Source organism: Cariama cristata, unplaced genomic scaffold, assembly GCF_000690535.1.
Source record: "Cariama cristata isolate BGI_N322 unplaced genomic scaffold, ASM69053v1 scaffold10487, whole genome shotgun sequence".
In the NCBI taxonomy this organism is placed as follows: domain Eukaryota; kingdom Metazoa; phylum Chordata; class Aves; order Cariamiformes; family Cariamidae; genus Cariama; species Cariama cristata.
Window position 1 is genome coordinate 1 of NW_009624957.1, and position 25604 is coordinate 25604.

Genomic DNA, 25604 nt, shown 5'->3' on the forward strand with positions numbered 1-25604 from the left:
ATTCAATAGGATTTATATGAGCGAGGTGATTTTCACTCCAGTCTCAATTCCTCTGCACCTTCCACATCCTTCTCCTTAATGCCACACTGCAATTAGTCCGGCAGGGTTCCAACAGGGTGCTATTCGGTGTCAGAGTGTATTAAGAAGAGTAATGAAGCAGCAAAGGTTATCGAGTTTCTGCTCTGAGCGGGTGGCATGCTCTGTTGACACATCTAATGGCAAAGGGCCAAACCATGTTCTCATATAACTCCAGGACATTATCTGAGTTATATTAGGAATCACGTCTTTTATAGGCAACAAACGGGGAATTATTTCTTGCTCTAATTTGTGCCAGTGTAGACAGCAATGAAGGGAAGCGGTTTCAGATCTCATCCAAAGAAGCGTTGTGTCCTATGCTTACAAGTTGCATGGAGAAAGAGGATGACAAGAAGCTTTTCCCCCTCGCAGCTCTGCTCCCAGAGAGTGGGAGTTCAGCCTCTCCCTGTCTCACACGTGGGTGAAAAGGGGAGGCTGACCAGGGAATAGCAAAACCACAACAGGATTTGTTAGTAAATGGTTCTGCATCTTGACTGTAAAGCACTTACTGTCTCCTTGTCGACCACTAATGGCTTGGAGACCGCAGTTAGAGATGCCCTGAGGTACGGCATGGAACGGTACGCAGCACCTTAGCCTTCCTTTTCAGGGAAAAAAATCACAGCTTAAAAAAGAGTTCTGTGTTAGGCACTGCTCAGTAGTCACAGGATAATACAGTAGCAATCATCTGGCTTGCAATGGGCAACTTCTTCACTAAAAACATACAAAAGCCCATCACAACTTCCCCCTTCACTGATAAGCAGCCTTCAGATGTCTCTAGGGGAATTCACTCCAGTGTAATTTAATGCGATATCATATTAGAAATGCAATTAGAAGCATGCCTGTTGACACATTGTGGCCGTATCAATGAAAATAGAACCTCCTCTGACTGAGGTCTCACTCCACCTGCTAAAAAGGAAAGTCTGAATGTTTGGAAATTATAAATATTACACGGGAAACAGCAGAGCAGATTACCTGGCACATGACAGATATACGACTTACTTCTGAATAATGCATGGAAAAATAGAATTGATTATTCTTCCATCTGCCTTTTAATGATCAGAAATGGCCATAATTTAAGTTAAATATATCAAGTGAAGATTTAAGTTACCAAGACTTAGTAAGACTGGCATCATATTAAATACAAATTTATTATTTCAACATGTGGAAATTATCAGTTATTCAGCTGCATAATTAATCAGATGTTAAAACCAAAGAGATACGGAGGTTGAAAAAAGTAAGTACAAACTACTAAGTTATGTAGAGTCACCACTGATATCAACTTTATAGGGGATCCAGGCAGGAGTAAAAACCACTTCTCCCCCGACCCGCAGTGCAGACACCCATCCCCTTCTGTCCCAAGCAGCTACCCTACCTCTTCGCCACAAGACGAGCTCTTCCTATAGTAGGGACATTAAACCAAGGGGATGTACAGCCCCCTTCTCCCCTCCTTCCCAACACTGGGGCCAGTGCCGGGACTGGCTCCTGCCCAGCAGCATCAGGCAGGTCGCTGGGCCGGCGGCTTTCTGCAGCACCCAGCAAAGGTGATGAGGAGACGGCGGGGCCGAGAGACGAGAGGGGGAACCGCATGGAGCATGCAGTCTTCAGGCCAAGCTGACCCCAGGACAATCAATAATACAAGGGAATAAGCGCAAGACCTCTTTGAGGGGAACTGGAGGCAGTGCATCTTCCCGGGGGAGAAAAAAGACCCGACCAGAGATTGAGGGCTTGAGATGGGAAGTGAGTGAGAGCCCGAGTCCTCAGGACATGGAGCGCATGGAAGGGGATTCTTCAAGGTATTTAAGTTGATACTAACAGCAACATAACGGCAGGACAAACAAGACCCCGAGGCAGGAGGAAATGAATATAAAAGTCAGCTCAAGTACAAGAGGGAAGGCTTAAAGCTGAAATGTCACTAGCAAAGCACCAGCTGCAACACCAGATCAAAGAAGAAAAAGATGATGAATGATATAGAAATAGGAGGAATCAAGAAGCACGTCTGTTGATTTGAGTGTGGCTCACGACAAAATACAAGCATTAAAGGCAAAGTTCTCCAAATCTGAAACCACAGACCCCTGATAGGGAATAAGGAGGTTAGGAACTGCAGCTCTGCTCCTGTTCTTGTGCTTTCAGTGCTCCCAGATTCACTTTGCTACGGTAAGAAGGAGAGTATGAGGCACTGAGATATTTTTATCTCTTTGGATCTAGTAGTAATTTATCATCCAGGCACCTCTGAGCTATGGAACTGTAATTAGCAGCGACGGACATTGGAGGAAGTCAGTGCCTGAAACGCTGAGCAACACTGACCCATCACCGTACTCGGCGGCAGCCTGGGGAAACACCAGCGATGGGAAAGGCGGCGAGAAGCAGCCGCAGGCAGGAGGCACAGCCAGAGCGGAAGGGGGGACACACGGCGGGTTCGGGGGAAGCGAGGGAGGGGGACAGAGAAAAACAGTTCACAATACTGACCTGTTTCAAGGTCTCCAACGCTTGAGGAAACATGTCTTGACTGTACTGCAGTTTGCCCACTCGCATCAGCTGGACAGCCCTCAGCGGATGGAAACCAGGGTAATACAGTCTGCGGAGAAAAAGGAGGAAAATGTGTCACTGTCAGCTCTCACCTTCACAGTCACTGCCTCTGCGGAGAGCTAGTAGGGTGGGACTGCAAAGCCATTGTGAATGTTAATAAAGTACTCGGAGAAAATTAGCTGCACTACTGAGAAGCATGAAATACTGAGGGGAATTAGCAAATTACTACTCTCCATCTCAGAGGAATGCCTTTAACATTATCCTGTTAGAAAGTGACGGGAGTGGGATTATTTAATTCGCTACTGTTGGATAATACAATAGCATTTACTGTACTTAGTGTTGCAAACAGAGGTCATTCACAATTTCAGGTCTCTGGAGAGGTATAATTTTAAGAGGAAGCTTCAGCAGGGAGCCCAGTCCTGGATCCTCCAAGATGAAGGAGAGGGACTGCAGGGAAAGCAGGTACGTAACATCCACCGTTTCTGAGGGTTTGCTTGCTGCTCCCCGTTGCAGAAAGAACTGGTACTGCACGTTCAAGGAAACATCTCAGACTTGGCTTGTGCATCTAGACAAGGTATGTGCTAGCGTCAGGATACACTCCCGGTCTTACTCAATTAATTTCACAGGAGCAGAGGTTTTCCATCGATCTGAATGGAGATACTAAAACCAGAACTGTGCTCTCTTTTTTTGTAGGAAGTAGATGGAGAGTAATGTCATCATCAAGTCTTCTCAAGATGTTCTTGAAATGTCCATGCTTTCGTGGTGGCCACTCCACAATTCCAAATCCCACCAGCCCTCGGCTCAAACGCCTGGATCTCACCCCAGCCCTGTGTCCTGGATGTGGAGAGCATGGCATCTTGGAAGAGCAACCTGGGGGCTGCAGAAAGTCGTGGACACGACTTGTCTGGAACTGATTAGCAGGAAAGACGAGGTGAAGGGACACGCCTGGAAGTTAAGTCACCTGCGAAAGATCTTATATATTTTTTGACTAACTACACAAATGAAAGAATAAAAGCCTTGAGCATGATTCATTGAAGACAAATGTCCTATTTGATCAAACAGCATTTTATTTCCTCAACTACACCAGCAGTGTGCTTGAGGGGTGTCTAAAAAAATACAAAATTTGTCACAACTGCAGGAAGAAGAGCCGATAAGCTTCCCAAAATCTACTCTGAAGAATTTTTTTTGTGTTTATGCCAAACCTATGATCCTCGGACTTCAGGGGAATTGCTAATGAATGATACCACTGCAGTCAGAAAGACACTTAAATCTGCATGAGTATGATCAACTGCATGCTAGGGCATTAAACGATGTAAATTTGTACAATGTATAGGAATCTTCTGATAAATCTGCATGCAAATGAATGAGTTACCTTTCTCCATTATTTTTCACTAATGAAAATGCAAACACAATTAAATACAAGAATTGTTTAAATGGCAGTGTATCTGGCTGTCCTTACAAATCTCAAATGAAGATGTGTAAGCATCACGGAAAATGTTTTCACACCCAGAACTCCCTTTTCTGCTGATCCCACGCGGTTTCAGTGAAACCATACAGAAACACATGGGAAGCATACCTGGCAGGATCTCAGGAGCAACAGCTCTTGATCTGCCAGAGCCTCTCCCGAAGCAGCAGAAACCAACTCTTCAATGAGAATAATCCGTCCTGAACTGCCACAAGCACCCCTTCCGACCCTTTGTGGGCTGCAGTTCAAAAAGGCTGGAGAGACAGCAGAGAAGAGAGAAGAAAATGATAGCACTTTTCTCAGTCCAAACTGACCACTCAAGAACCTCAAGGATCTGGTTAAACAAACACTGGAAAATTGTCAGTAGCTTTGTTTGTAGATTTTGTTTCTGGTTACTATATCAATTGCCATGGTGCTATCTGCTACTAGTTAAACAGGGGGGAAATGCAACTAAAAGTCAGGGATTCTGATGTGAATTAGTGAAGAGTCATAGAAATTGCAGCGCTGACACGGCACACGTGGGAGTAGTGAGCACATGCACAACTTTGTAAAAATTGCAAAAAAATGATGCCTATATGATTGCGTACTTCTGCCCTCCCCTGTGACTGCAGCAAAGGAAGGAGTGAAAAGGTCATTGCCTCTCCTCTGGGCCACCGAAAGGCCAGGATGCCTGGGGCAAGGATCACGGCCACAGAAGGAGCCAGGGAGGCAAAGACTTCTGCATGAGATGATAACTCATCTTTGCAGTCCACACTAGACTGTCTCTGCTGTATCCTGACAGCTCTGATATATTGTTTTCCCACTGCTCCTTCATGGCCTCGTCACATCAACTTCGTTCCACACCTTTACCTTTCATCCCTTCAACCATCTTTTTAATGCCTCTCCTTTACCCCTCCCTCCCAAATAGCCAGCCCCATCCAAAATACCAACACAAACAGGGACCTCGGGTCCTGCCTCGCCTGCAGCCCCCGCAGGGATGGCAGCCCACGGAGCCAAATCCAGGCTACGCTTCAGTGCAGCAACGCGGTGCCTGCTACTCTTCACACGGGTCCAGCAGAATGCAGAATCTGCCCCTCCACACAAACAGGTGTCTTTCTATAGATCATACATCCACCTGCAGTCAATAAACATTTAGGATTGTGGTATGCGCAATACCAGAGAAAACAGGTGGCAATTTAGCAATGTCAGGTACTCGGCCCAGACTACCAGCCATAAACTAAAGCAAGCGAAAATTTAAGATGAGGACACAGAAGGAGTAAGCGTGAAACAAAGAGCCCTGTGCTCATAAATATTTACAAAGCTGTTTTGCTGAGCTGATTTATGCTCTGATCTTATGCATGTACATAGTTACATTTTGCAAGCCTTAAAATTGACATTTGAAACAACTGTTTATTATCATATTCTGGAATAAAACTATTAAATTGTTGGAACACCTTTTGTGGAAGCACATCCATTGAGTGAGATTACTACAGAAATCCAGACAGCTTGCAGCTCTTCCGGGAGACGTCTAAGTGGGAAAAACGCTGCTGGCTTCTTCCAGGATCCCTAGGATTCAGTGTTATGAAAAAACTGGCATGGCAGAAAGAACTAAGAAGCAGTGTCAGGTACTTGTGAGCCAATTTATTATGTCCATGCATTGCTCTGAACAAAACATAGTGGATAAATTTAAGAATAAGGAAGACATTTACCAAGCAAGGAACTGGTACCTAAAGACTGTCAACAAGAGACTAAAAGACAACTATAGAGAAATACATGCTGCAAAACACGTTACAGCTTGGGAAGAGTAGGATTTCAGTCCAAAAAGGATTTGATGAGATTTACCAGGGCCTGAGGGACAGGAAGGGGAACAGTAACATACTGAAAGCTGAAATAAAGACAGTTCTGCGGAGTGCCGTTTCCCGGCCCATGGCACTGGTCAATGCCCAGTACTTCACTTGCAAAGGGAGATTAAACGGAACACAACAACTGACAAGCAAAGCCGTGCTGTAAACAAGAGAACTGGAGGCAGCTGCGACAGATCCGTACATTTTGTATCACATCCTCTGCTTATATACAGCTTTGTTCCCATCTATGATCAACAGCATCCATGCTGGCCTGGCCCTCCAGCCCGCCCTCCTGCCCACCGACTGGTCCCCCCAGTTTGGTGTCATCTGCAACCCCACCCAAGTGCCTTCATTGCCTCCTCCAGGTCACGGCTAAAAATGTTAAAGAGGACAAGCCCCAGCACCGACGCCTGCGGTACCCCGCTGTTAGCGGCATCCAAACCAGGTACGACCCAACAAAAAAAGCAATAGCTGCTTCTACTACATTATGAAGTGGATAACTCCTATCTGTAATTCAGCCACAAGGTTTGCCTTGATTAAGCCCCACAGTGGTCACCGATCATATACTTTATAAAGAAAATAATATTTTTCTTCATTCTATATATTAGCTCTGAATCTCTCCAAGCCATCCCTTATGTTCTCATGTAAAGGACAATGCAAAAAAGACAGCCCTTGAAAATTTTAGCCAGTTCCTTCTGTTTCTCAATACTGTAGTTCCATTAATTTCACTCATCTCCCATTACAAGGTAAATAATCAGAGCTTTTGTGTTCTCTTGTGAATTAAAGCCTAGTATTAAGAAAAACAGACTATGCAAAATCACTGCCTTTTCTGATGCCTCATACTTTAAAATAAATAGACACCTACCATGCCCTGTAAATCAGTCTGTGGGGTTAACATTTACACTGTTGTCTTAGCCTGATGTTATTAGAAGCAGGCAGGATTTATAAACCCTGCAATAAGGGTTTAAAATGGAAACGTTACAAGGCTCTTTAACGTGGTGACATGTAAAAAGTGATGCTACACATAACCGAAAATTGGTTTGCAGTATCTTTTGGTGCAAGTAAATATGACAACATAAAAGACACGAAGCAGTTTCAGGAGCCCCAGCAAGCGAGAAGGAATTAAGAAGGGGCTCCTGGGCTCCAGCGAGGACGGCGTCAGTTCCTGACAGCAACGCACTCGCGGCAGCTGCTGGACATGTCCCCCACAAATACAGCCCCCAATAAGGTCAACCTTCTCTTCTTTCTCTGACTCATTCTTGATTTCTGAACTGCTCAGTTTTGAGTACATTCATTAAAGCTGTTCACTGAACTGCAGCCTAGGAATTATTTTAATGTTGGCCAGTTACTTGTTTTTCTCATTATTCAGTGAAGTGAAACTGGTCATCTAACTCACATGGTATTATTTCTGCTCCTTGGCTGGGATGATCAATGGGTTCTAAACATGGGAATTGAAAGAAACATTTTTAGGACAAATTTAAGGACAAATTACTACTTGTGCTAAAAAGTATGAAACGTTCAGTACCTATTGACATTTCCAGGGAGGAACCAGTTATTTTATGAATAGTCAAAGAAATGGTATGCCTCAGGAACATAAGAGAGGTAAACTAACTGTGCTCATCGAGGAGCTTACAGCTCTTATGCCAAAGGTGCTGCAGCTGTTCAGTCTGAGCTCCTGCACAGGCTTTCACCTAGCAATTCCTGCTCCAAAACCAGCAATTTGAGGCTGGTTAGCAAGCAATGCTTGAAAATAATCAAGAAATAGAAAATAATAATAATATAGAAAATAATCCTAAGCAGCTGTATACATAATTTGCTCAATATCAGTATTTTTTAATAAGCATGAACACTGTGCAAGAGTTTTGCCCGGAACGGAATGAGGTTACAGGGTGATTTTTGGAGGAAGTGGGAACATGTTATCGATATGGACTAAGTGACTCCGGTTTGCATGCTAAGTATCAGAAGTCCAGTTGGAATTGTAAAATCTCTAAGGGCAATATAGTTATACTAACTGGTGTATGATCTTTAGGGGTCCCTGTGAAAGCCTTACAAAAGAATGCTGGTCTGGCTTTCATGTTAATAATGTGGTTTTTCTTGGAATAATAATGGGTGTTAACCTGTTATTCTTTCTGGCTTCTCTTTCTCTTTCTCTTTCTTAACAATTTCCTTCCATTTTATCGTGGCTGACCAGATAAATGTACATCAGTTCAGTACCTTACAGCTCCCCTTATACCTTCTGCAGCAGCCATGTCATTTTTGGAGTAGCAGACTAAATCCTTTACCTGTGGCAGACCTGATATACTCCAGCTGTCCTGAAATGTTTATTGTCCGTTTTGTCTTCCCATCACAGTGTCTCATGGAGATGATCAAAGCATTGGGGAACAGTTTAATGCTGGCATCACTCTTGTCTATTTTTTTCCCCAGATTTCATCTCTCTCACTTGGATTTTGGGATTGGTTCCTCAGCATTAGCAGGGAGGTTTTCCTGGAGGCAACCGCTAGTGCACATCCCTAACGCATTACAAAAAAGCTTTGCCGGTGATGAGAAGACACCATTATCAGTAGAAGCTTTATGCTGTAAAAATCTCTTACAAACCAAAGCAGGAAAAGTTACTTTCTGTCACTATCACATAAAACTATTAATTACTCCTGAGACTTACTCTTCTTCTGGTTTAACCAAATAACAGGAGAAAGTCAGTACAATTTTCTGAGCCAGCTGGGGCCTGAAATCAGTAGAGGCGTGTAGACCTGATTTTTGCAGTCTACTTTACATGTGCTCTCTAGCTGTATTATTGCTGTATTGGCAAAACTCTTGGTATCCCCAATATTGAAATTTTCACCAACGACCACAACTCACGTACGAGCCTGACCACACCAAGCACTAAAGAGCACACCATGTTTTTTTTTGTTCTGCACAGATGAGACACGGAGGGCCAGGCGAATGAAGGTGATTTGTCCAATGTTACAAGAGAAAATCTCTGGGAAAGCCAAGAGTTGAACCTAGATCTCATTGTAACTTTGGGCTGGTTTTTGGTTCATGCAGAGCCCGGTTCTTGTGCCTATGCTGTCTTGTCCGGCTGTCTGGCTCTGCCAATCCATGTGAAAGTAAATGTAGATCCATAGGCTTAACAGGCTTGCTGTATTTTGCAAATGAAATGTAGAGACGGTAACTTTCGTTTAGAAACTTTTGTGCCAGACTGCCAATTTATTTTTCTTTTTTTTTTTTCATTCTGTCCTCACTCAAGAAATGCCCTGTTATTTCAGCGAAACAACTGCCTCTGGAAACAGTTCAGGATTTAGATCTGTGAAATTATGGCTCAAAATATTTTTCATCACATCTGCATCTCATATTGCTCCATTACTTTTTTTTTTTCCCAGTAATTTAATTGATGTGATCAAATAAGCAATCACACTTCTTAATCGACTGAATTCTCAAGAAATGTTAGCTATCCATCTCAGAAATAATTTCTCTGGCTGCTGATCATTCTGCCGTATTCCTCATGGTGATAATTTATGTCACATTAAAATGGATATTGTTCCAGATGTTGGTTCTGCCAAGATTTGAATGATAACTTCAATAAAATGATGAAGTGGTATAAACTGCAATTTTCATCTTGGTTCTTGATGTGTCAAACTCACCCACTTAAAATGCTGACACTGTCCGTTTGAACTGTCCCCTTCAAATGTTCTGTCTTCTTCTGGAGTTAAGAGATGTTAAGGAAAGAAAGAGTGCTCAATCCTGAACGGAAGTAGGAAAAGATTTTGTATAGATTGTCCCTGTGTCCTGGCTGATCTTCAAAACATCTTGTAGCTCTTGTTTTTTTTGTCATGAGTTCACCGTCTTTACAGCTAAAGATGGTAGGATGGACTGTCGCTGCAGATAGGAACATACTGTCTCAGACCTTGCGTAAGCAGAAGAATAAGAGATTAAGGTCGGCAGTTTAGTTCAAAGGTTTTATCAAAAGATTTTAAAAGCCATACAGAGTACATTGGAAGAATGCCAGAAAACACAAGAAGTGTAGGAAAGACAGCAAAGGAAGAATGGGAAAGCTAGTTACAGAGAACACGCATAGGAACAGAAGTAAAATACAGAAGGAAAATGTACCCTGGAGACACTGTAATTTGTGACAAAGACCTTGGTGTCACCTTCTCCAGCAGTGAACCTATGACTAGCTGTTGATGCCAAGAAAAACGGCCCACCTTCCGTGTCTCATACAGCTGAGAACACAACTACAAGACTGGCTGCAGATACAAGCAATGCAAGTTTAGACTCCAGTTTTCTTAGGGCAGATCCCAGATCTACAGGTTTGCATGATCTCTCTCCTTCGGCCACAGACCCAGAGAGTGACAGGAAAATGAAAACCACTGCTGGATCCCTTATGCGAGCTGCATAAAACTTTCCTCTAACCGATTCCCTCTGCTATGGTATGAGTCCCCCAGTATGAGAGCCATACACATCTAACGGCTACTCGTGTCCGTAAACTTCAGCAAGGTCGTACGAGCGTGTGTGTGTGCAAGCACAAACCGCATGAGGAAGGACACAGCTGGTAGTACTGAGATCCTCAGTGCAAAATGTCTTCTCTGTGCTCACCAGTACCTCTCATCACCCCAGAAGTCTGTTGTAACAGAAAAGACTGATAACATGTGAGTTAGATCACTGGTTTAAGCATTAGCTTAAAACTTCCTTGTTGCCTCACCTAGCGCATCTCCAGATAATTCTCCAGAGAAACTGTCAGGTGCAGGGCGACGACTCTGTCTCTTTGGAGAGATGATTACAACACCAATTTCAGGCAGGATGGCCGAAATCTGGAGAGACATAGTCGTCTTCATCACGACAGCCGTGGGTCAGGAAAGAATCAAAGCAGCATGTTCTTTGGCTGCATCTCGGTCGCTTTCCACCTCCGGGGACTACAGAGTCACCGTTATTTTTATTAATTTTTTTGTACACATAGATCGGTGTTTTAATGGGCATTTATATATACAGTGATGGGTTCTGAAGTAACCTGTATAATTTGGGAAATAGATCTGGGAGTTATAATGGATATTTCTGTGAAAACATTAGCTCTGTGAACATTATGGTCAAAAAAGCAAAACAAATATTAGGATATTTTAAAGAAAAGAAAACAGAGAAGTGCTGTAAAAATACACACTGCCCTACATCTTGAGTATTGTAAGCAATTCAGATCCTGTCTTCTCAAAATAATTTAGTAGAGAGGTATAGACAGGGGTGACGAGGACAGTTAGAGGCAGTGCAATGAAGGAGTAAATAAATAGACGAGGACAAGCCTGCAAAATAAATGATTCTGGAAGGACTTGTTGACGGATCTACAAAATCACAGGTAGCATGGAGAAGGCAAATGAGGAATGATCACCGCCTCTCATAAGACAGATACCCAGAAGATATCAGACGAAACCAACAACTAGCAGGTTCAGAACAAATAAAAAGGTGTTCTGTCTCACTCAGACACTACTTGAACCATCAATCCAGTACCTCAAGGTGCAGCTGATTTTTGATCAAAAAGCAAATGGATAACCAAGTCCAGGTTCATATTTTCTTCTTCCATGACTACATCATTTGGCATGTTACAGCCACCTTGTGATCGCCAAATCTTCTTCCCTGTCTGCTGTTTCCAAACAATAAGCTTCCAAGTCGAGAACAGGTGGAAGACTGTGAAAAGACTCATAGGAATTTAACTTTTTTTTCTTTTGGTATCTCCCTAAACCTGCCTCTTTCTTACCAGTTTCTTATCCACCTTATCATTTTTGCGCAAATGACCAACGAGAATGACAGTAAATCTGTAACACTCCATTACATTCTTCACTGAAGCTTAGCTCTGTGGTATTTTCCTTCATTTAGATTATATTGTGTTATTAAAAATACAGCCTTGCATGATCCATTTTTAGCAAACCTACACTGTTTTTTTACAGCATTTTCCATTCCTTTCACTTTTTCTCCCTTCACAATTTGCCCTAAATCTTTGAGGTGATGGCCCTCTAGTTCTCCCTTCTAAAGTACTACAGATGTTATTCGTCAATTGTTTAGCATCACCTTTGATGTGAGGATGCTCTCACTTTGGAGGTGCAGTGTTCCATAGCCCTAGCTAACAGTCAGGCTCAGTGAATACAGAAAGGAATTCAGTCTGCACCCAATTAGCAAGTTGGTCCTTTTTGCTTTGTGCTATCTCGTGCCATTGTTGGTCTCTGAGTAAACACCTTCTTGTGTGCACTAACTACCACACTGGCATGGTGTTTACCAACAGCGTTTCATGTTAATAGCGATATGGGGGTTATGGAAAAAAGCCAGAGCAGGGATCTCTCCTTTGCGCCCCAGTCTCCACACCAGCAAGATGCTGGTTCACTGTCAGCCCTGCAGCAGATATCTGATGCAGCACAATGTGTACGGACTTCTGATTTGGTTGGGTAGCTGTTGAACCTAGGGATACTGACCTCACTGCCCTGCCAACGTCCCGATGGCTCATCCCCTCATTTTTGACCACACAACTGCCTTCCAGACTCACCTCTCTTACAACTTTTAATTTGCTTTCACCCACAGTGCTGTCACCTTTCAAAATTTGTCAGGCCTATGCTTTACCACCTGCTATTTCAGCTTTTCTTGCTTCTTGGATACTTACTGTCACTAATAATAGCAACAACAACAGCTGAATTAGCATTTACAAAATTTACTGAGAGTCACGCATAACTTGCTACCAGCGTGTCTGAACAGGAACTCCATTGCCTGATGTCAGATATCTCATTTAGACATCTAGCCTTGCTCCTCGTGTCTCAGCTTCTACATCTTTAAGACGAGAATACTGATCTATTCAGTGGAGCTGATATGAGGGCTAAATTCAATCGTGTTTGGGAAGAGCTCTGAGAATTCAATAGGAAGATTCCGTAGAAGTCCAAAATATTAGCGCTAGTTCTGAAGAGAACTACCAGTCCTAGGTAAGCTACACCGTTGAACTGTGACAGCTAAACAAGACCATCTGTCTGAACGGGACCCCACTTCACCTCCATCCAGTCACTCCACTGGCGAGAAAATTTCTTGCATGACCCAAAAGGCATGTAAATTGCTCCAGAGTTTCCTAGGAAATAAAACAATCTGGAAGAAAGGGAAGGGGGGAAATAGCATCCTTTACAGAAAAAAGGCGACCTGCTATGAACTTTGTGAACAGCAATCATGAGCGATAATCTCTCCTAGGCACTAAAGTGCTGCCTGAAATGCTGGCTGAATTTAAAGGCGAGGTTTCTTTTCAGGTAACACCACTATGCCTCTTCACGGCACGGAAAACGGTGTGCAATACTTCAAAAGACCACGGCATGCTTGAACTCTCTGCTTGTAATTGAAAGTAGTATGTTCACTGAGCAAACATTTTTCAAGCAAAGCCAGGTTTGCTGTACACCTTGATTAATGAGTACATTTGTACCTTGGCAGAACAGGCAGGGGGTAAAAAATTTTTAAGAGAAGATTGTGTGAGGAGGAAATAGATCCATGAAGCAAATATTTCAGCTCATATAAAGTAAAACCATTCTCATGCTTTACATGGTATCTCATATCAGTAGCTAGTTCAGTCTGTGAGCTACTGTCTCCAATGGCTAAATCCAACAGGTATGTCACAGATAGCAGAACATCTCAAGACACTTTCCACTGATGTAAACCAGCACAATGCCACTGACTGTAATGCCTGACACAGAGGCTGCCACGGTTGTACGGCCTTTTGCTAGCACAGGGAACACCATGCTTCTAAGAGCTGTAAAACAATGTTAATGTCAGCATCACAGAATCAAAACCAAGTCTTCAAAACATCGTTCAGAATGCATAGTACTTTGGATTAAAAGATTTCTGTCTCACTTTGCGTTCAAATGTTGCTTTCTTCCTACAGTGCTCCCTGGGACAGAGAGTAAAGTTTTACGCCCATATTTTGGCTCAAAATTATTTGTAATCTCAATCCACCTTTTTGCAACCATATGTTGTTGTCCTAAAAGATTCTGAGGTTTTGCAAAATTATACCTAGCTATAGGTACGTGGCCCAGGCACTCAGAGCTTGTATAGAGATGTGTGAGACAGGAGGATAAAAGATACTCTCCAACAGGCGTTTTGGATTGAATTCCCTCAGTATGAGGTTTTGGATTGTGTTTCTAGATTAGGTCATCAGAGGTTCGTGTCTTGACATGACAAGGATATATTTCCACAGGTAAGGAATGAACAATTCATTTAAGCTAAAGTGCAATGTTTTCAGGAACCTACTGAATAAATCTCTTGAATAAAAACAGAAGCAAAGAGCTCCTGGACTGAAAATATAGGGTATGATACACAGGAACCCAGTTCCCAAAGAATTACCTGGTTTTCCTCCCACTTAGTGGCTACTACATAAAAATACATGATGGGTCTGTTGGAAGGATCACATTTTCTCCGATCATGGGAACTCCAGCCCTTGTGAGGACAGGCATGGAAGGGTGGCCACCTCTCCGGGCCAGACCACACGTGCAGTGGCTGAACATGACACTGAAGAATAAGGCCATGAGCCCACCAGAAGAAAACAAACAAACAAACGAACAAACTACCCCCTTGGAAGCTGCACAGGAAATCCTGTGGGGTTACTTGGCAGGGACCTGACCAGTGCAGCCCTTGCAATGGTACTTGCTCAGGCACCAGTGGAGGCACAGACATTTCGGGTCCAGCCTCCTTTCCCTAAAGGCTGTGGGCAGACATCCCATCGGTGCAGCACACTTCGGACAGGAATCCCCCCAAACGATCTGATAAATGTTTGCCTTGCACCCCGTTCACTGAGGGCAGCAGGCACAAAGGAAGAGCTACACCTGCACTATCATGCCTAAAGCACACGAATAAATAGCTTGTAGCAGTCTAAAATTACGAAACAGTGAGCAACCACATTTCTCTCTCAGCCAATTGTGTGGAGGCAATTAGCACATTCATTTATGGGTGAGTGGAGGAGGGGAAATGAGTAAAAGAAACACAGGAGGATTCCATCAAGTATTATTTTTTTCTATCAGAGGTTAGTTGTGTCCCACTGAGCTAAAGAAAGACTCGGTAATACTTGGCCCACAGTTCCCAGTAGACGATTTCTGTGCAGTGAGACAATGTTCACATTCTAGCTCAGAAATAATAGCGAGCACATTGGGAAGAGCTCCAGCGAGCTGTTGGACAAGTGCAGCAGAGCTGCCAGGGTAACCGATCTATGGGTCCTGAACTACTACATCATCCTGTGTCCCAGGTTAGACCCCTTTCTAGGCTAAACCCCTTTGGCATGATATTTACATCTGGTTTCCCATTGCACGTACCAGCTGTGTCTGAGGCAGAACCTCCAGTCTATCTCACAAGTCATTATTTCAAACAGTAAGAAGAAATTCCTTTTTCTCTCTCTGCCCAGATACTTGTCCCCTGTTTCCTTCTCCATTTTCCTCTTCTGTTTTTTGTATCTTTCTTACCTAGTTTCTCTGTCCTTACTTTTACATTTTCTTCTTTCACTATTCTCTATCCCACCAAGTTGCTTTTTTCCTCTCTAACCTCCTCTTGCCATTGTTTGTTCATCATTTTATATTTTTTTCACTCCTGAGTCCTGTCTACCTACACGTAACCACAGTGGTATGTCCTGGGGAGGCTGATGGCTCATTTGCATGGGCTACACGCAAGATACGCATCTTTGAAGCAACTCTTCGACCACTAACAGCTGTTTCAAAGTAAACTCCCCGTATACACTGAAAATTACATGTTAAGACATGCAATGGTGTACTGCGCATAAAGCCTCAGGAAACTACCCATTGATCTATGATATGTCCATTAATCTCTGCAGCCTAAAGGGCATCTTTCTAAATTGGTACAGGAGGCAGCCACGAAAAGAAATCTGTCAATACTCTCTTGTGAGGCACAGGAAAACCACATACCGGGTCTTTGCTATTAAATATGAATCCATGGCATGAGGCAGCCATCAAAATCTAAAATGGCATTTACTTGCCTCAAGCACAAAGAAAATGTCATGGCTCCATCTGATTTTGCAAAGTAGCACAATGGGACCTCACCATTTGACTGTCAATTTGTGATTTCTCTGAAATACGGCTTAGATAACTCGTGGCTTTCACGGCATCCATTCTGAGGATTTTTTGTATCACTTCCAGTTTGTATTTCATGCTGGACCAGATGTATCTCAATAGAGCACAGAAAAAGGCCTCTGCCAGGTGACAGCTTGTCTCCCCAAAAAATGGAGGTCTTTCCTGGAGTCACCTTGCAGATGCACATCATGGCACTGCAAGCTTTTGTAATGAAAAGGACTTCATGCTCTTCCTTGGAGGCTGTCTCTTCTGGCTCTCTCTGCTCATTACATTAAGTAATGTTCTCAGTCCACTTCCTCCTCTTTTTCGTAAGAGTTTGTCAAAGGATCAGCAACTTTGACTCACATGAAAGACCAGTTCTTAGAAAGGGCTCTGCTAATTACTTACCGGTTTTCTGCAGACTTTTTTGGGCAAAAACTATGACACACCTTATCACAGTCCTTGCTATTTAGGGCAGTTCTTTACATTGTCCCTTATCAGATGAACAGCTGATGAGAGTTGTACCTTCAATTAAGAAGGTATATGGCTCAGTTCTAGCCCTTACTTGGTTGGTGCTACCATCAACTACCATCCTTAGCCTTGAATCATCAGATCTGCTTTCATCCAGATCTGCCATGGATAGCCACAGAGCGGACATGTTGCTGGCTGAACTCCTGCTTTGACTTTGCCGAGCAACTTTGCCACACGTGCATTTTACCTCTCCCAGGCATGTTCTAGATCCCATCCTCAAGCTGAATGACTGCTTTGGCGTGTAGGCCATGATTTTGAGATCTAACATCCCTCTCCTTCAACAAGCACCTGGATTACTGTTGCAATTTTTTGGTATAAATTTTAAGTTAAAAGATAACAATTACATGAAAAGGAAACACAAAGTTACACATTTCTAGATGCCATCAGTCTTTTTAACAGGGCACTTCCAGAATCGAGGTAAGAATGAAGCCCACTGCCGAACGCAGAGTTATTTAGCTATAACACAGCAGAAGGCCTGTATAGTTCACCCATGTAAATGATGATTTTTATATGTTGTTATAAAGTACAAATAATGCTAACCAGGCAAGTAAGTTTTGCAGAATAATTTTTTCATTGCTGGTTTGAGGCAGTAGATTCTTTAAAACTGCAGAGTATTAACTTCTCCATGACATTTTTTTATGAATAGAGATGAGCCAAGAGGGAAATTTTGCTGTGCCTGGAAGTACACTGACAGCATGAACACTACTGTGTAGTAAAAGTATTTCCACCATGACCTAAGTAGTTTAAAATGAATGCATGCAGATATGCAGATTGCCTTAGCATTTGAAAATATGAGCTCAGACAGATTAAATATAACCATACCACAATTTTTCAGATTCCTACATGATAGAATATAGATCAAGTCATTTCATAAAGTATGCCATACAATACACATGACATAACATTTGAGGTCAGTTTCATGTGGAGAAATATTTATATGAGAAAACAACCATTGAAAAAGGCTATCTTCCCCTCAACAGAGAAGCAATAAATGGAGAGATTACTGGGTTACGGAGTACAGGAATGAGTTTTGTCTCCACTCCAGAGCACATACACTCATCTTTTCTTTTTCTCTCCTCTTTTGGCAGCCTTGCCTTCTTGTTTCGGGAACAGCCAAGCCTCTTCTGAACCCTCCACCACCAGGTCTCTTTTAGCTTTTAACATGGCTTGCCCATGCCTGAGGCTTCTTCACCGAACGTCTTTCCTGTCTCTTTGCCTGCAAAGGGCTCCTAAGGAGATCGCTAACCTCCACAGCCATCAGACTTGCTAGTTGCAGCACAAGCCTCATGTATGGAGTAGGGTACCAAACCTGAGCCATAAGCTTGGGACCCTGTACCGACCTACTTCCATCACATACTCTCATTGTCAGCGCTTTTGTACTCTACAAGAGCTTTTGTACTCTACAAGCAAAATCTTTACTTTTAAAAGCAGTGAATGACCATTTACATGAAGAACAAATTCCGTAAATGAGAGTTGTGAACAAACTGATGCCAATTCGGGCATTTAATACCTGTAGAGCAGCTTACCCAGTGTGTCTTTGTCACCCAGTAACCATCCCACAACATTGCTCTTGAGTACCTCACCGTATGTATATTACTGTAGCACATTTAATTTTAACACTTTACTTAAAACTCCATGAACTCCAACAAATCTCTCTACCTTACAGACAAGGTCAGCAACTCAAAACAGATTACAGGTAATTTCCACATACTTTAAAGAAAGGGTGTTGGGACAAATCTCAGTTCATACTTGCCAGTGTACGTGGGACTACCCCAATGAACCCTGAGCTGACTTGATTAGAAATTATGACTGCAATATGAAACACTTTTCAGGTTACAATTTCAAATTTTCAGCATTTATATGTGGGCAAGCATGTTGATTTTCTGGAGGAGTTTGGCAATGACTGCAATTTTTGGGTGGACATAATTCTTCTGCATAATACTAGAGTTAGACAGCTTGCCTACCTATAGACTTTCAAGGTTAATTTGAATTCATTAATGGTGTGAATTTAAAGTAATCACTTCAGCCATGCTGTAGATGCTGTCACTGAAAACTAACACAGAGTTATTTCATATTTAGTTCGATTCATTTCCAAAGTAAATTGGGCCATACTGCGTTAAATCGAGAAAATGGAGAAAAAAAATGAAAAAAAATTGAGGTATTTGAAAAGATTAATTAAAGCACTTTAAAATCTATTTGGGTTATTTACCCTTGAGGCAGAAGCATTTGGTCAAACAAAAATGGTATGCTTAAAAAACCAAAAGCCCATGTTTCATCAGAATGTTGATCCAAAACATATGTAAAGATAAAATCCTATGATGAAAATTGTGTAACTATCCTCTCTTCAGAATAAAATTTGATGTTTTCTATATGACTTGCTCTAAGTGGACAGGAGGTAGATAGAAAATTGGCTAATGTGGAGAAAAAGAAAAAAGATTTGTCCTTTCAGATATCAGACAAAATGGGGCAAGGTGGAAACTAGATAGAAGAACATATTTTGCATTATTAGGTTAATAAGCTGGTTGTACTACATTTTGATCCAAAATGGATGGTACAATAAATACAAATTATGAAGCATTAATCAGAAATGGCATATTGTGCTTAATGTACTAGCAAATACTGAACTACCAACAAACACATGATCAGTTGCTATAGTAATTCTAGTCTCCACCTATGTCTTATGCATTGTTAAGGGATATGATGAATTTGGTCCTTTACAAAATATGTGCTTTCCCATAATCATGTTTAGCGGATTTTCTGCACAGTCCCCATGTGCATACTGCACAGATCATACAGTGTCTAATCAGATCCAAATACCTGATTTGAATTTTTATTGAACGCTGACCTTTCCAATATACATTTCATTCGTGTTTGTATCTAATACATATATATCGCGATCTCAAATATTCCACTCAGTTTGTGTTTAAACAGAAAGCAGTATGAAAGCAGTTTACTGGGAAAAGTGGAAGCAGATAAAAAAGAATAAAAGATTTGTAAAGTAAAGTACAATAGTTAATTATGGCAAGGCTAAAAACCAGGAGCAATTCTCCCACGTGTATAAGGGCCAGTACAGGTCCTGTACATCAATTAGGCCCGCTTAAAGCACATTTTAAAGGCTTAGACAGGATTTATGTGGTGCGTAAGCCTGGGGCTGTCTGTCTGCATGTGAGTTTCCTCCTCTCTGCATATACCTGTCAAGATAGCTGAAATCTGAACATTAAGGAGGTGGTTAGCAAATCAAAATCGAAATTCCCAGACATTGTCACCTCAATTGTATTTGTGACTCTTCCCTTTCTTGTAGCAAAACAGCGTGGTTACACGCACAAAGCAAATGCAAACAACTGCAGCCACAGTACTAAATTTTCTCATTTAAGCTGCCCTGAAGAGGAAGATGGATGGTAGTCTCTGATGAAAAAGATTGTTTCTCTCTCTTGCTCTCTTTAAAGGAAGAGGTTTTAGTGGTACTCAATAAAATTCATTTCTATGTCAGGAAACGCAGGGCAGGACAAATACGGTACTAAAGCTCCCAAGATACACAAGCCTTCGATTACCTGTTCTGTTCACATAAATATAAGACTTCAAATGCATGATTAAATTGCATTATATAAGGAGTTGGAATTTAATCCCTTATGAGCAATTATTTAGGATTCATGGATTCTTAGTAATTATAGGTTTCTCCATTCCTTTACATTTCTGCATTAGTCATCATTTCTCAGGAAGACAGAATCCTGAAATCTGGAACCTCTACTTATCCCCAGAATTCAACAGAAAACAATTTTTTTAATTTGAGACATGAAATGTTTTGACAAGTATTCAATTACTTGGATCCATGCTAAATGATGAAATAAAGGAAAATCTACTTGAATCATTTTCCTCATAATTCCTGGAGCAAAAGCCACTGATACTTCAGGTGGGGAATTTGCACTGAAAGCAGTACAGAATTTGGGCTTTGCATTCTACTGGACTTTCTCCTATATCAGATCTATTAATGACACCAGACTTGAGAAAACTTTTTTCTTTTTCCAATTTTATTTCTGGGCATTTTTCTCTGTGTATCCTTAGGTTTCCTCTCATGCCCAATTGCCAATATATCACCATTGCCTCATTTAAATCCCTCTTAGGAAATTACATATTCTGCAGTGCCTGAAGAAAGCAGAATTTGAACCTTTTGCCACCCTAGAAATCCTCTAGAAGCCCCTGCCACTGGATTTTTGGGAGAAACATTGTATTCTGTCCATCTGTCTTTCAGTCTGTGCTCTGAGGTCATTTCATGCCTCTGTACTGTACGCTGCACTGCGCCTTCTAAGCATTTGAGCACTAATTCCATCTCTATTCAGGAAAGCATTTAAAGTACGTGCTTAAGCATCTGCTTAGTTGACTTCTGTAGGCCTTATGCACATGTCTAAATCCTTTCCAGAGCTACCTGCAGTCAGTTCTAAACAGTTAAAAAATTACCAGTTTTGCTGCTGTACTTGAATGTGACTTTAGAAAACTCTTACACAACAGTGAGAGTAGCATTTATCCCAACAGTATATTCACACTGTCAGCTGACAGGCATCTAACTTTAGATGCCTGGACGGGAAGCTTAATCTTCCCAGGTTCCCAGTACTGGCAGTGCAGAGTCAAGGGCTCCTTGAGAAGGAAATTCAGAATACCTAACTCCCTCTCCTGAATATATCCCAGCATTAATAATTCAAGACCACCTTATGAGCTCAGTTGTCTGTCATGTTGACTCAGACTCCCAACTGCGGGGCAATTTGTGCCACACTTTGATTCTCCAAATTGAAATGGGGATCCAGAATGATTGATTTTGCTTGTAATTTACTGATCTTTGACACATATGGGAAGCTTCAGGACAGTGCATTTGTATAGGAACAACACACTTCCAAAATGAGAAGCCACCTGACTGCAAACCTCCTCCTATAAGTATGCTGGACATGCAAACTTCATCAATGGTCGCATTTAATAAGTGCTTTAGCAGTAAATGTCTAGAGACTAAAAGCACAATTCTCAAAGGGCCACAGTTTCTAATTTCTTTGGAAAACAGACACAATCTACACCATGAAAAATTTAATTGCACTTTAATTACCAGTCAGCTGAATAGCATGAGATATGTATGCCTCCATTTTTTAATAGCTTCTGCCACTTCCAGCAAATTGTGGAAAGAAATAATGGATGCCTTGAGTATTCTTTCTGTCTGCTTCTACCAAAATTCAAAAAAAAAAAAAAAGAAAAAAAAATTCAAAATGAAGATTCAAATTCTTCTGGATCAGTCATAATCCAGGAGGAACACTAGCAATAATGAATATGGATACACAAACGCAGCTGCGGCGTTCACATCAGTGGCAAGGTAATGCAAAAATTTGCCCCTTTGGTGGAGTTCTGCTACATTAAACTGATAAAAAGCTCTTGGCTGGCTGACTCAAGGTTGCTTCTTTGTTTTATAAGGTCAGAGCTTTAGCATTTGAAAAATATTTTGTGTATTGCAATATTTATCTCATTTCCTTCCACAGAGATGTTGTAATCATTCCAAAATAGCACAGAACATTGCATACATAGAGAAACCCTTATGAATAAAAACATACCAGCATTTGGAAGGATTTTTTTAAACGGGTGTATAGCCGATGAAAAGCGTTAGGCTGGATACAGCGCAGTCTAGCCTGGCTTTTACACCACACCCCACGTACAGCGGCACCTGAACAGCATACAAAATGACAATATGTTGACAAAGTCTCTGCACTGCTTAAATCTTCTCATAATGGAAAATAAACTTACATTTTAAAAGGGTTTCTGTTTAGAGTTACAGGGAAACAGGCAAACCGGTATGTCTTCATTTTCGCCTCAGCGTCTTTTGTTCATGCGGACCTCAAGCACAGGAAAGCTTCCTAAGTATAAAAGTACGGCTGAATTATTTAATTCCGTACATACTATGGTATTCAGTACGTACCGTGGGGGAATTAGCAAGAACAGGAAGCGTGTGATAGAGAGAAATTATTTGTCTCTCCATGCTCATAGAAAGAGGATGGAAGGAAAAAATGTATGTGTGAAGCTTTGTGCTCCTTACCATAATAGATGTGTTTGACCACAGGACACATGCATTAGGTACAAACATTAGTTACAAATGGGGGATGAGGAAATTTTCTCTTCGGTAAATCTGTATCAGGCACAGTAACCTGTAGTATTTTATCATTATTATTTTCATGTTTTCTACTTTTTAAGAGAGGAGTTAAATAGTGACACAAATTATTCAGAGAACCAGAGCTGCTCACTGTGATAAATCCTCACTGCTGCTTTGCTGAAACGATACATCACGCAAGAAAATATTTGGCCTCTAAAGATACAGTACTGTCAAAACTGAAATATCAAAATGCTCCCACTTTGTTATCACATCAGGAATCAACATTATATTGAAAGTGTAAATGAGGCAGAACCAGGTATTTTCATCAGCGAATTCCAGAGCAGAGTAAAGATCTTGAAAGCAACACCATATTTTCTCCATATTCCTTATGTCATATTATCCTATATAGCTTTATAAATGACCTGTTGTGATGAAGAGTAATAATGAAAACCAGGTAAAAAGCATATGCTTAACTATGGATAAAGCACCTATTAAAGCATAGTTATCCAACTTGACAATTCAGTAGGTAAGAAACATTCACTGGAAGCAAGTAATTTTGAGCTGCATCTTGCATGTTTGTATATGTTTAAAGCCCTCAAGTTTCTCCTGCAGTTATTATCATGAAGACAGAGTACAAAATAAAAGAAATCTGCTATGATATCTGGTTTGTGTTTTTTTTTCCTGATGGGTGTGAAATGGGGGCTGCTTAATATCAGAATATTATTTTTTAAAAAAAAGAACCTGGAAAGCCTTGACGTTTCAGTGGCATTTTAAAGTCTGACTAGAGGTTACAGGGAGGTTAATATTAGTCATCGCTTTCTTACTGTTGTGCTCCTTTATTCCCACAGGTTTTCCATAAAAAGCATGAATTTGCATAGGCAATATAGCATTGAAGGAAGAGATTAGAGCATGGATAGCTGGAGAACTGTTAAATGAAAAGTCAGAAACATTAGCTGGTGTAGCACAAGTGCTTCTTAGAGGATTTGCATTGGAGACTAATATTCTTCTGAGCGCTTGCTCTATTTCCCCTGTCTGGGATGACTAATCACAAAAGCACTGGTATTAAATCAGTTAGCAGAGCTGAAACCGAGCAAAATGTGTCAAAAGTAGGTGAATTTAACCTTGCAGTATTCAAGGAATGGAAACTATACCCTGGGGCACATTAGAGAAGTACAGGGATATAATTATCTAAAAGGAGATAACCAACGTGGACTTAGAAAGGCAAGAGCCTCCCTAACTAATCTACTTGACCTTTATCATGAGGCTAAAGACAAGGCTGATAATGGGCTCTGCAAATAAAAGAGTGTGTTTGTATTTTCAGGGGGTCATGTGGGCATACACAACAAACAGATGAAAGGGGTGAAAAGAAAATAGCTTTATAAAAAACTCTGAGAACTCATAAGAAAGCACGTACTGCAAGGGAACGCATTTAACCCTCCACCGTCCACTGAAGCACACGCATGGACAATGGCCGCGACCCAACAGCAACGCTGTGGGAGCAGTTGTTGCACGATCCACCTGGTAAGCGTGCACTGTAGTGTAAACCGTAACCAGGGAGTGTAGTTCCGTGGGAGCCAACGGTCCATTCAAACATAAGCAAAGGGGAAAATTATATATAATTGACAGGGATCTCGGTACAGGTCAATGTTTGATTTAACAGACTAAGCAGCTATAGTACATGAGATCCCTTTCTTCACTCAGTTTTTATTTTCTCATTTATTTTTTTTTTCTTTTTGTGAAGACAGCAGATGACCCTGGGGAAGGTAATGCTGGTGAAGGGTAACAAATGTAAAGCTACTCTCCAAAAAATTGTCTCTTGAAACTGCTCTTCCAGCTGATGATAGTCTGCAGATGCTTTGGGGGGGGAATACTTGGGCCACAGTGAAAGTCTACCTTCTGACAACCACAGCCAAAGCCCACAGAAATTAATGAGCTCTGGACGATGACCTTGCAGTTTCACTTCCCTCTAACCAGGTGCCAAGGTGCTCATCTGACCATTTGGAATGGGACAGCCAAGCTCCAGCCAGCAGATTATTTCCTTTGCTCGTCTTGGAAGATGGAAAAGATCCTCTGCTACCTTGGTTGGAGAAATGACAGTTTATGAAAAGAGGAGTTTGTGTGACAGGAACAACCTCTTCCTTGGAGAAAAGAGGTCAAGTTATAGGGTCTTCATCCTTTTCCCACAGAGGCTACCGGAAGGAGGACTGGTTTTCTGTCTCCTGTAGTAAAAGGAGAGGCCACCAGTGATGATACACATTTGTACTCTCAAGTTGCTGATGTAATGGGGGATAAAGGAGAAGAAATTACAGAAATACAGCCCCCCCCCGCCCCAACCTCATTCTTCACCAAGGAACAGGAAGAGGAGTTGAAGAAATGAAGACAAACAGGTCAAAGAAGCAGTAAGGAGTGTGTAAGAATAATTCTGGAGAGGAAGGCACCTGATCCAAAACACCTCCCTGAGGTTACCTACTGAGACAAAGAGAAAAAGAAGAACCTGACCCAAGGGATCCTAGAAGATCCATACTGCCTCTAATGCCAAATGTTCACAGATCTTTAAATCCCAGAATGAAAATGCATCGTGCTCCTTCCTGGAACATTTTCTACATCCCCCTGCCTTCTTTACTGAGCAGACAGCGGCCATCATCAACCCTCCTCCACCGGGTCATGAATACCCTTGCAAGTTGCCAGTTCCCTCTTCTTAGGCAGCTAGGCTAACAAAATATACCCGAGTCAGCAATCTTGCATGGTAGTGGGTGCAACTGCTGGAATCAACCCTCTCAGGCCTAACACCAGGTTTTGCAGGCTTGAGAGGGGCTCACTTACTGCCCTGACCTCATCAACAAGTTAAGTAAGACATTTTGAACAGCTGGATTTTGACTTTCATCACTGTTGCTAATGGTACCGCTGGATACAGCACAAACACATCACATTACTATCTTCTTGTCTTCGTTTCAGACTGAGTTGCTTAGATGGAGTATTTTAGGTAGCTCAGGAAAGTCAGGAACCACTCGGAAAGA

The 25604-nt window shown here is 41.8% G+C and overlaps 1 protein-coding gene across 1 annotated transcript in view; it reads right to left on the bottom strand.

Moving 5' to 3' along the window:
* Positions 1–2541: 2541 nt before the first annotated feature.
* The window catches only part of SMYD3 (SET and MYND domain containing 3), a gene marked incomplete at its 3' end in the record, with an annotated part of 80133 nt that continues 57070 nt past the window's right edge, over positions 2542–25604 (bottom strand). Inside the window, exon 6 of the mRNA XM_009703405.1 lies at positions 2542–2650. Coding sequence (XP_009701707.1) covers positions 2542–2650 — 109 coding nt within the window. The remainder of the gene's footprint in view (positions 2651–25604) is intronic.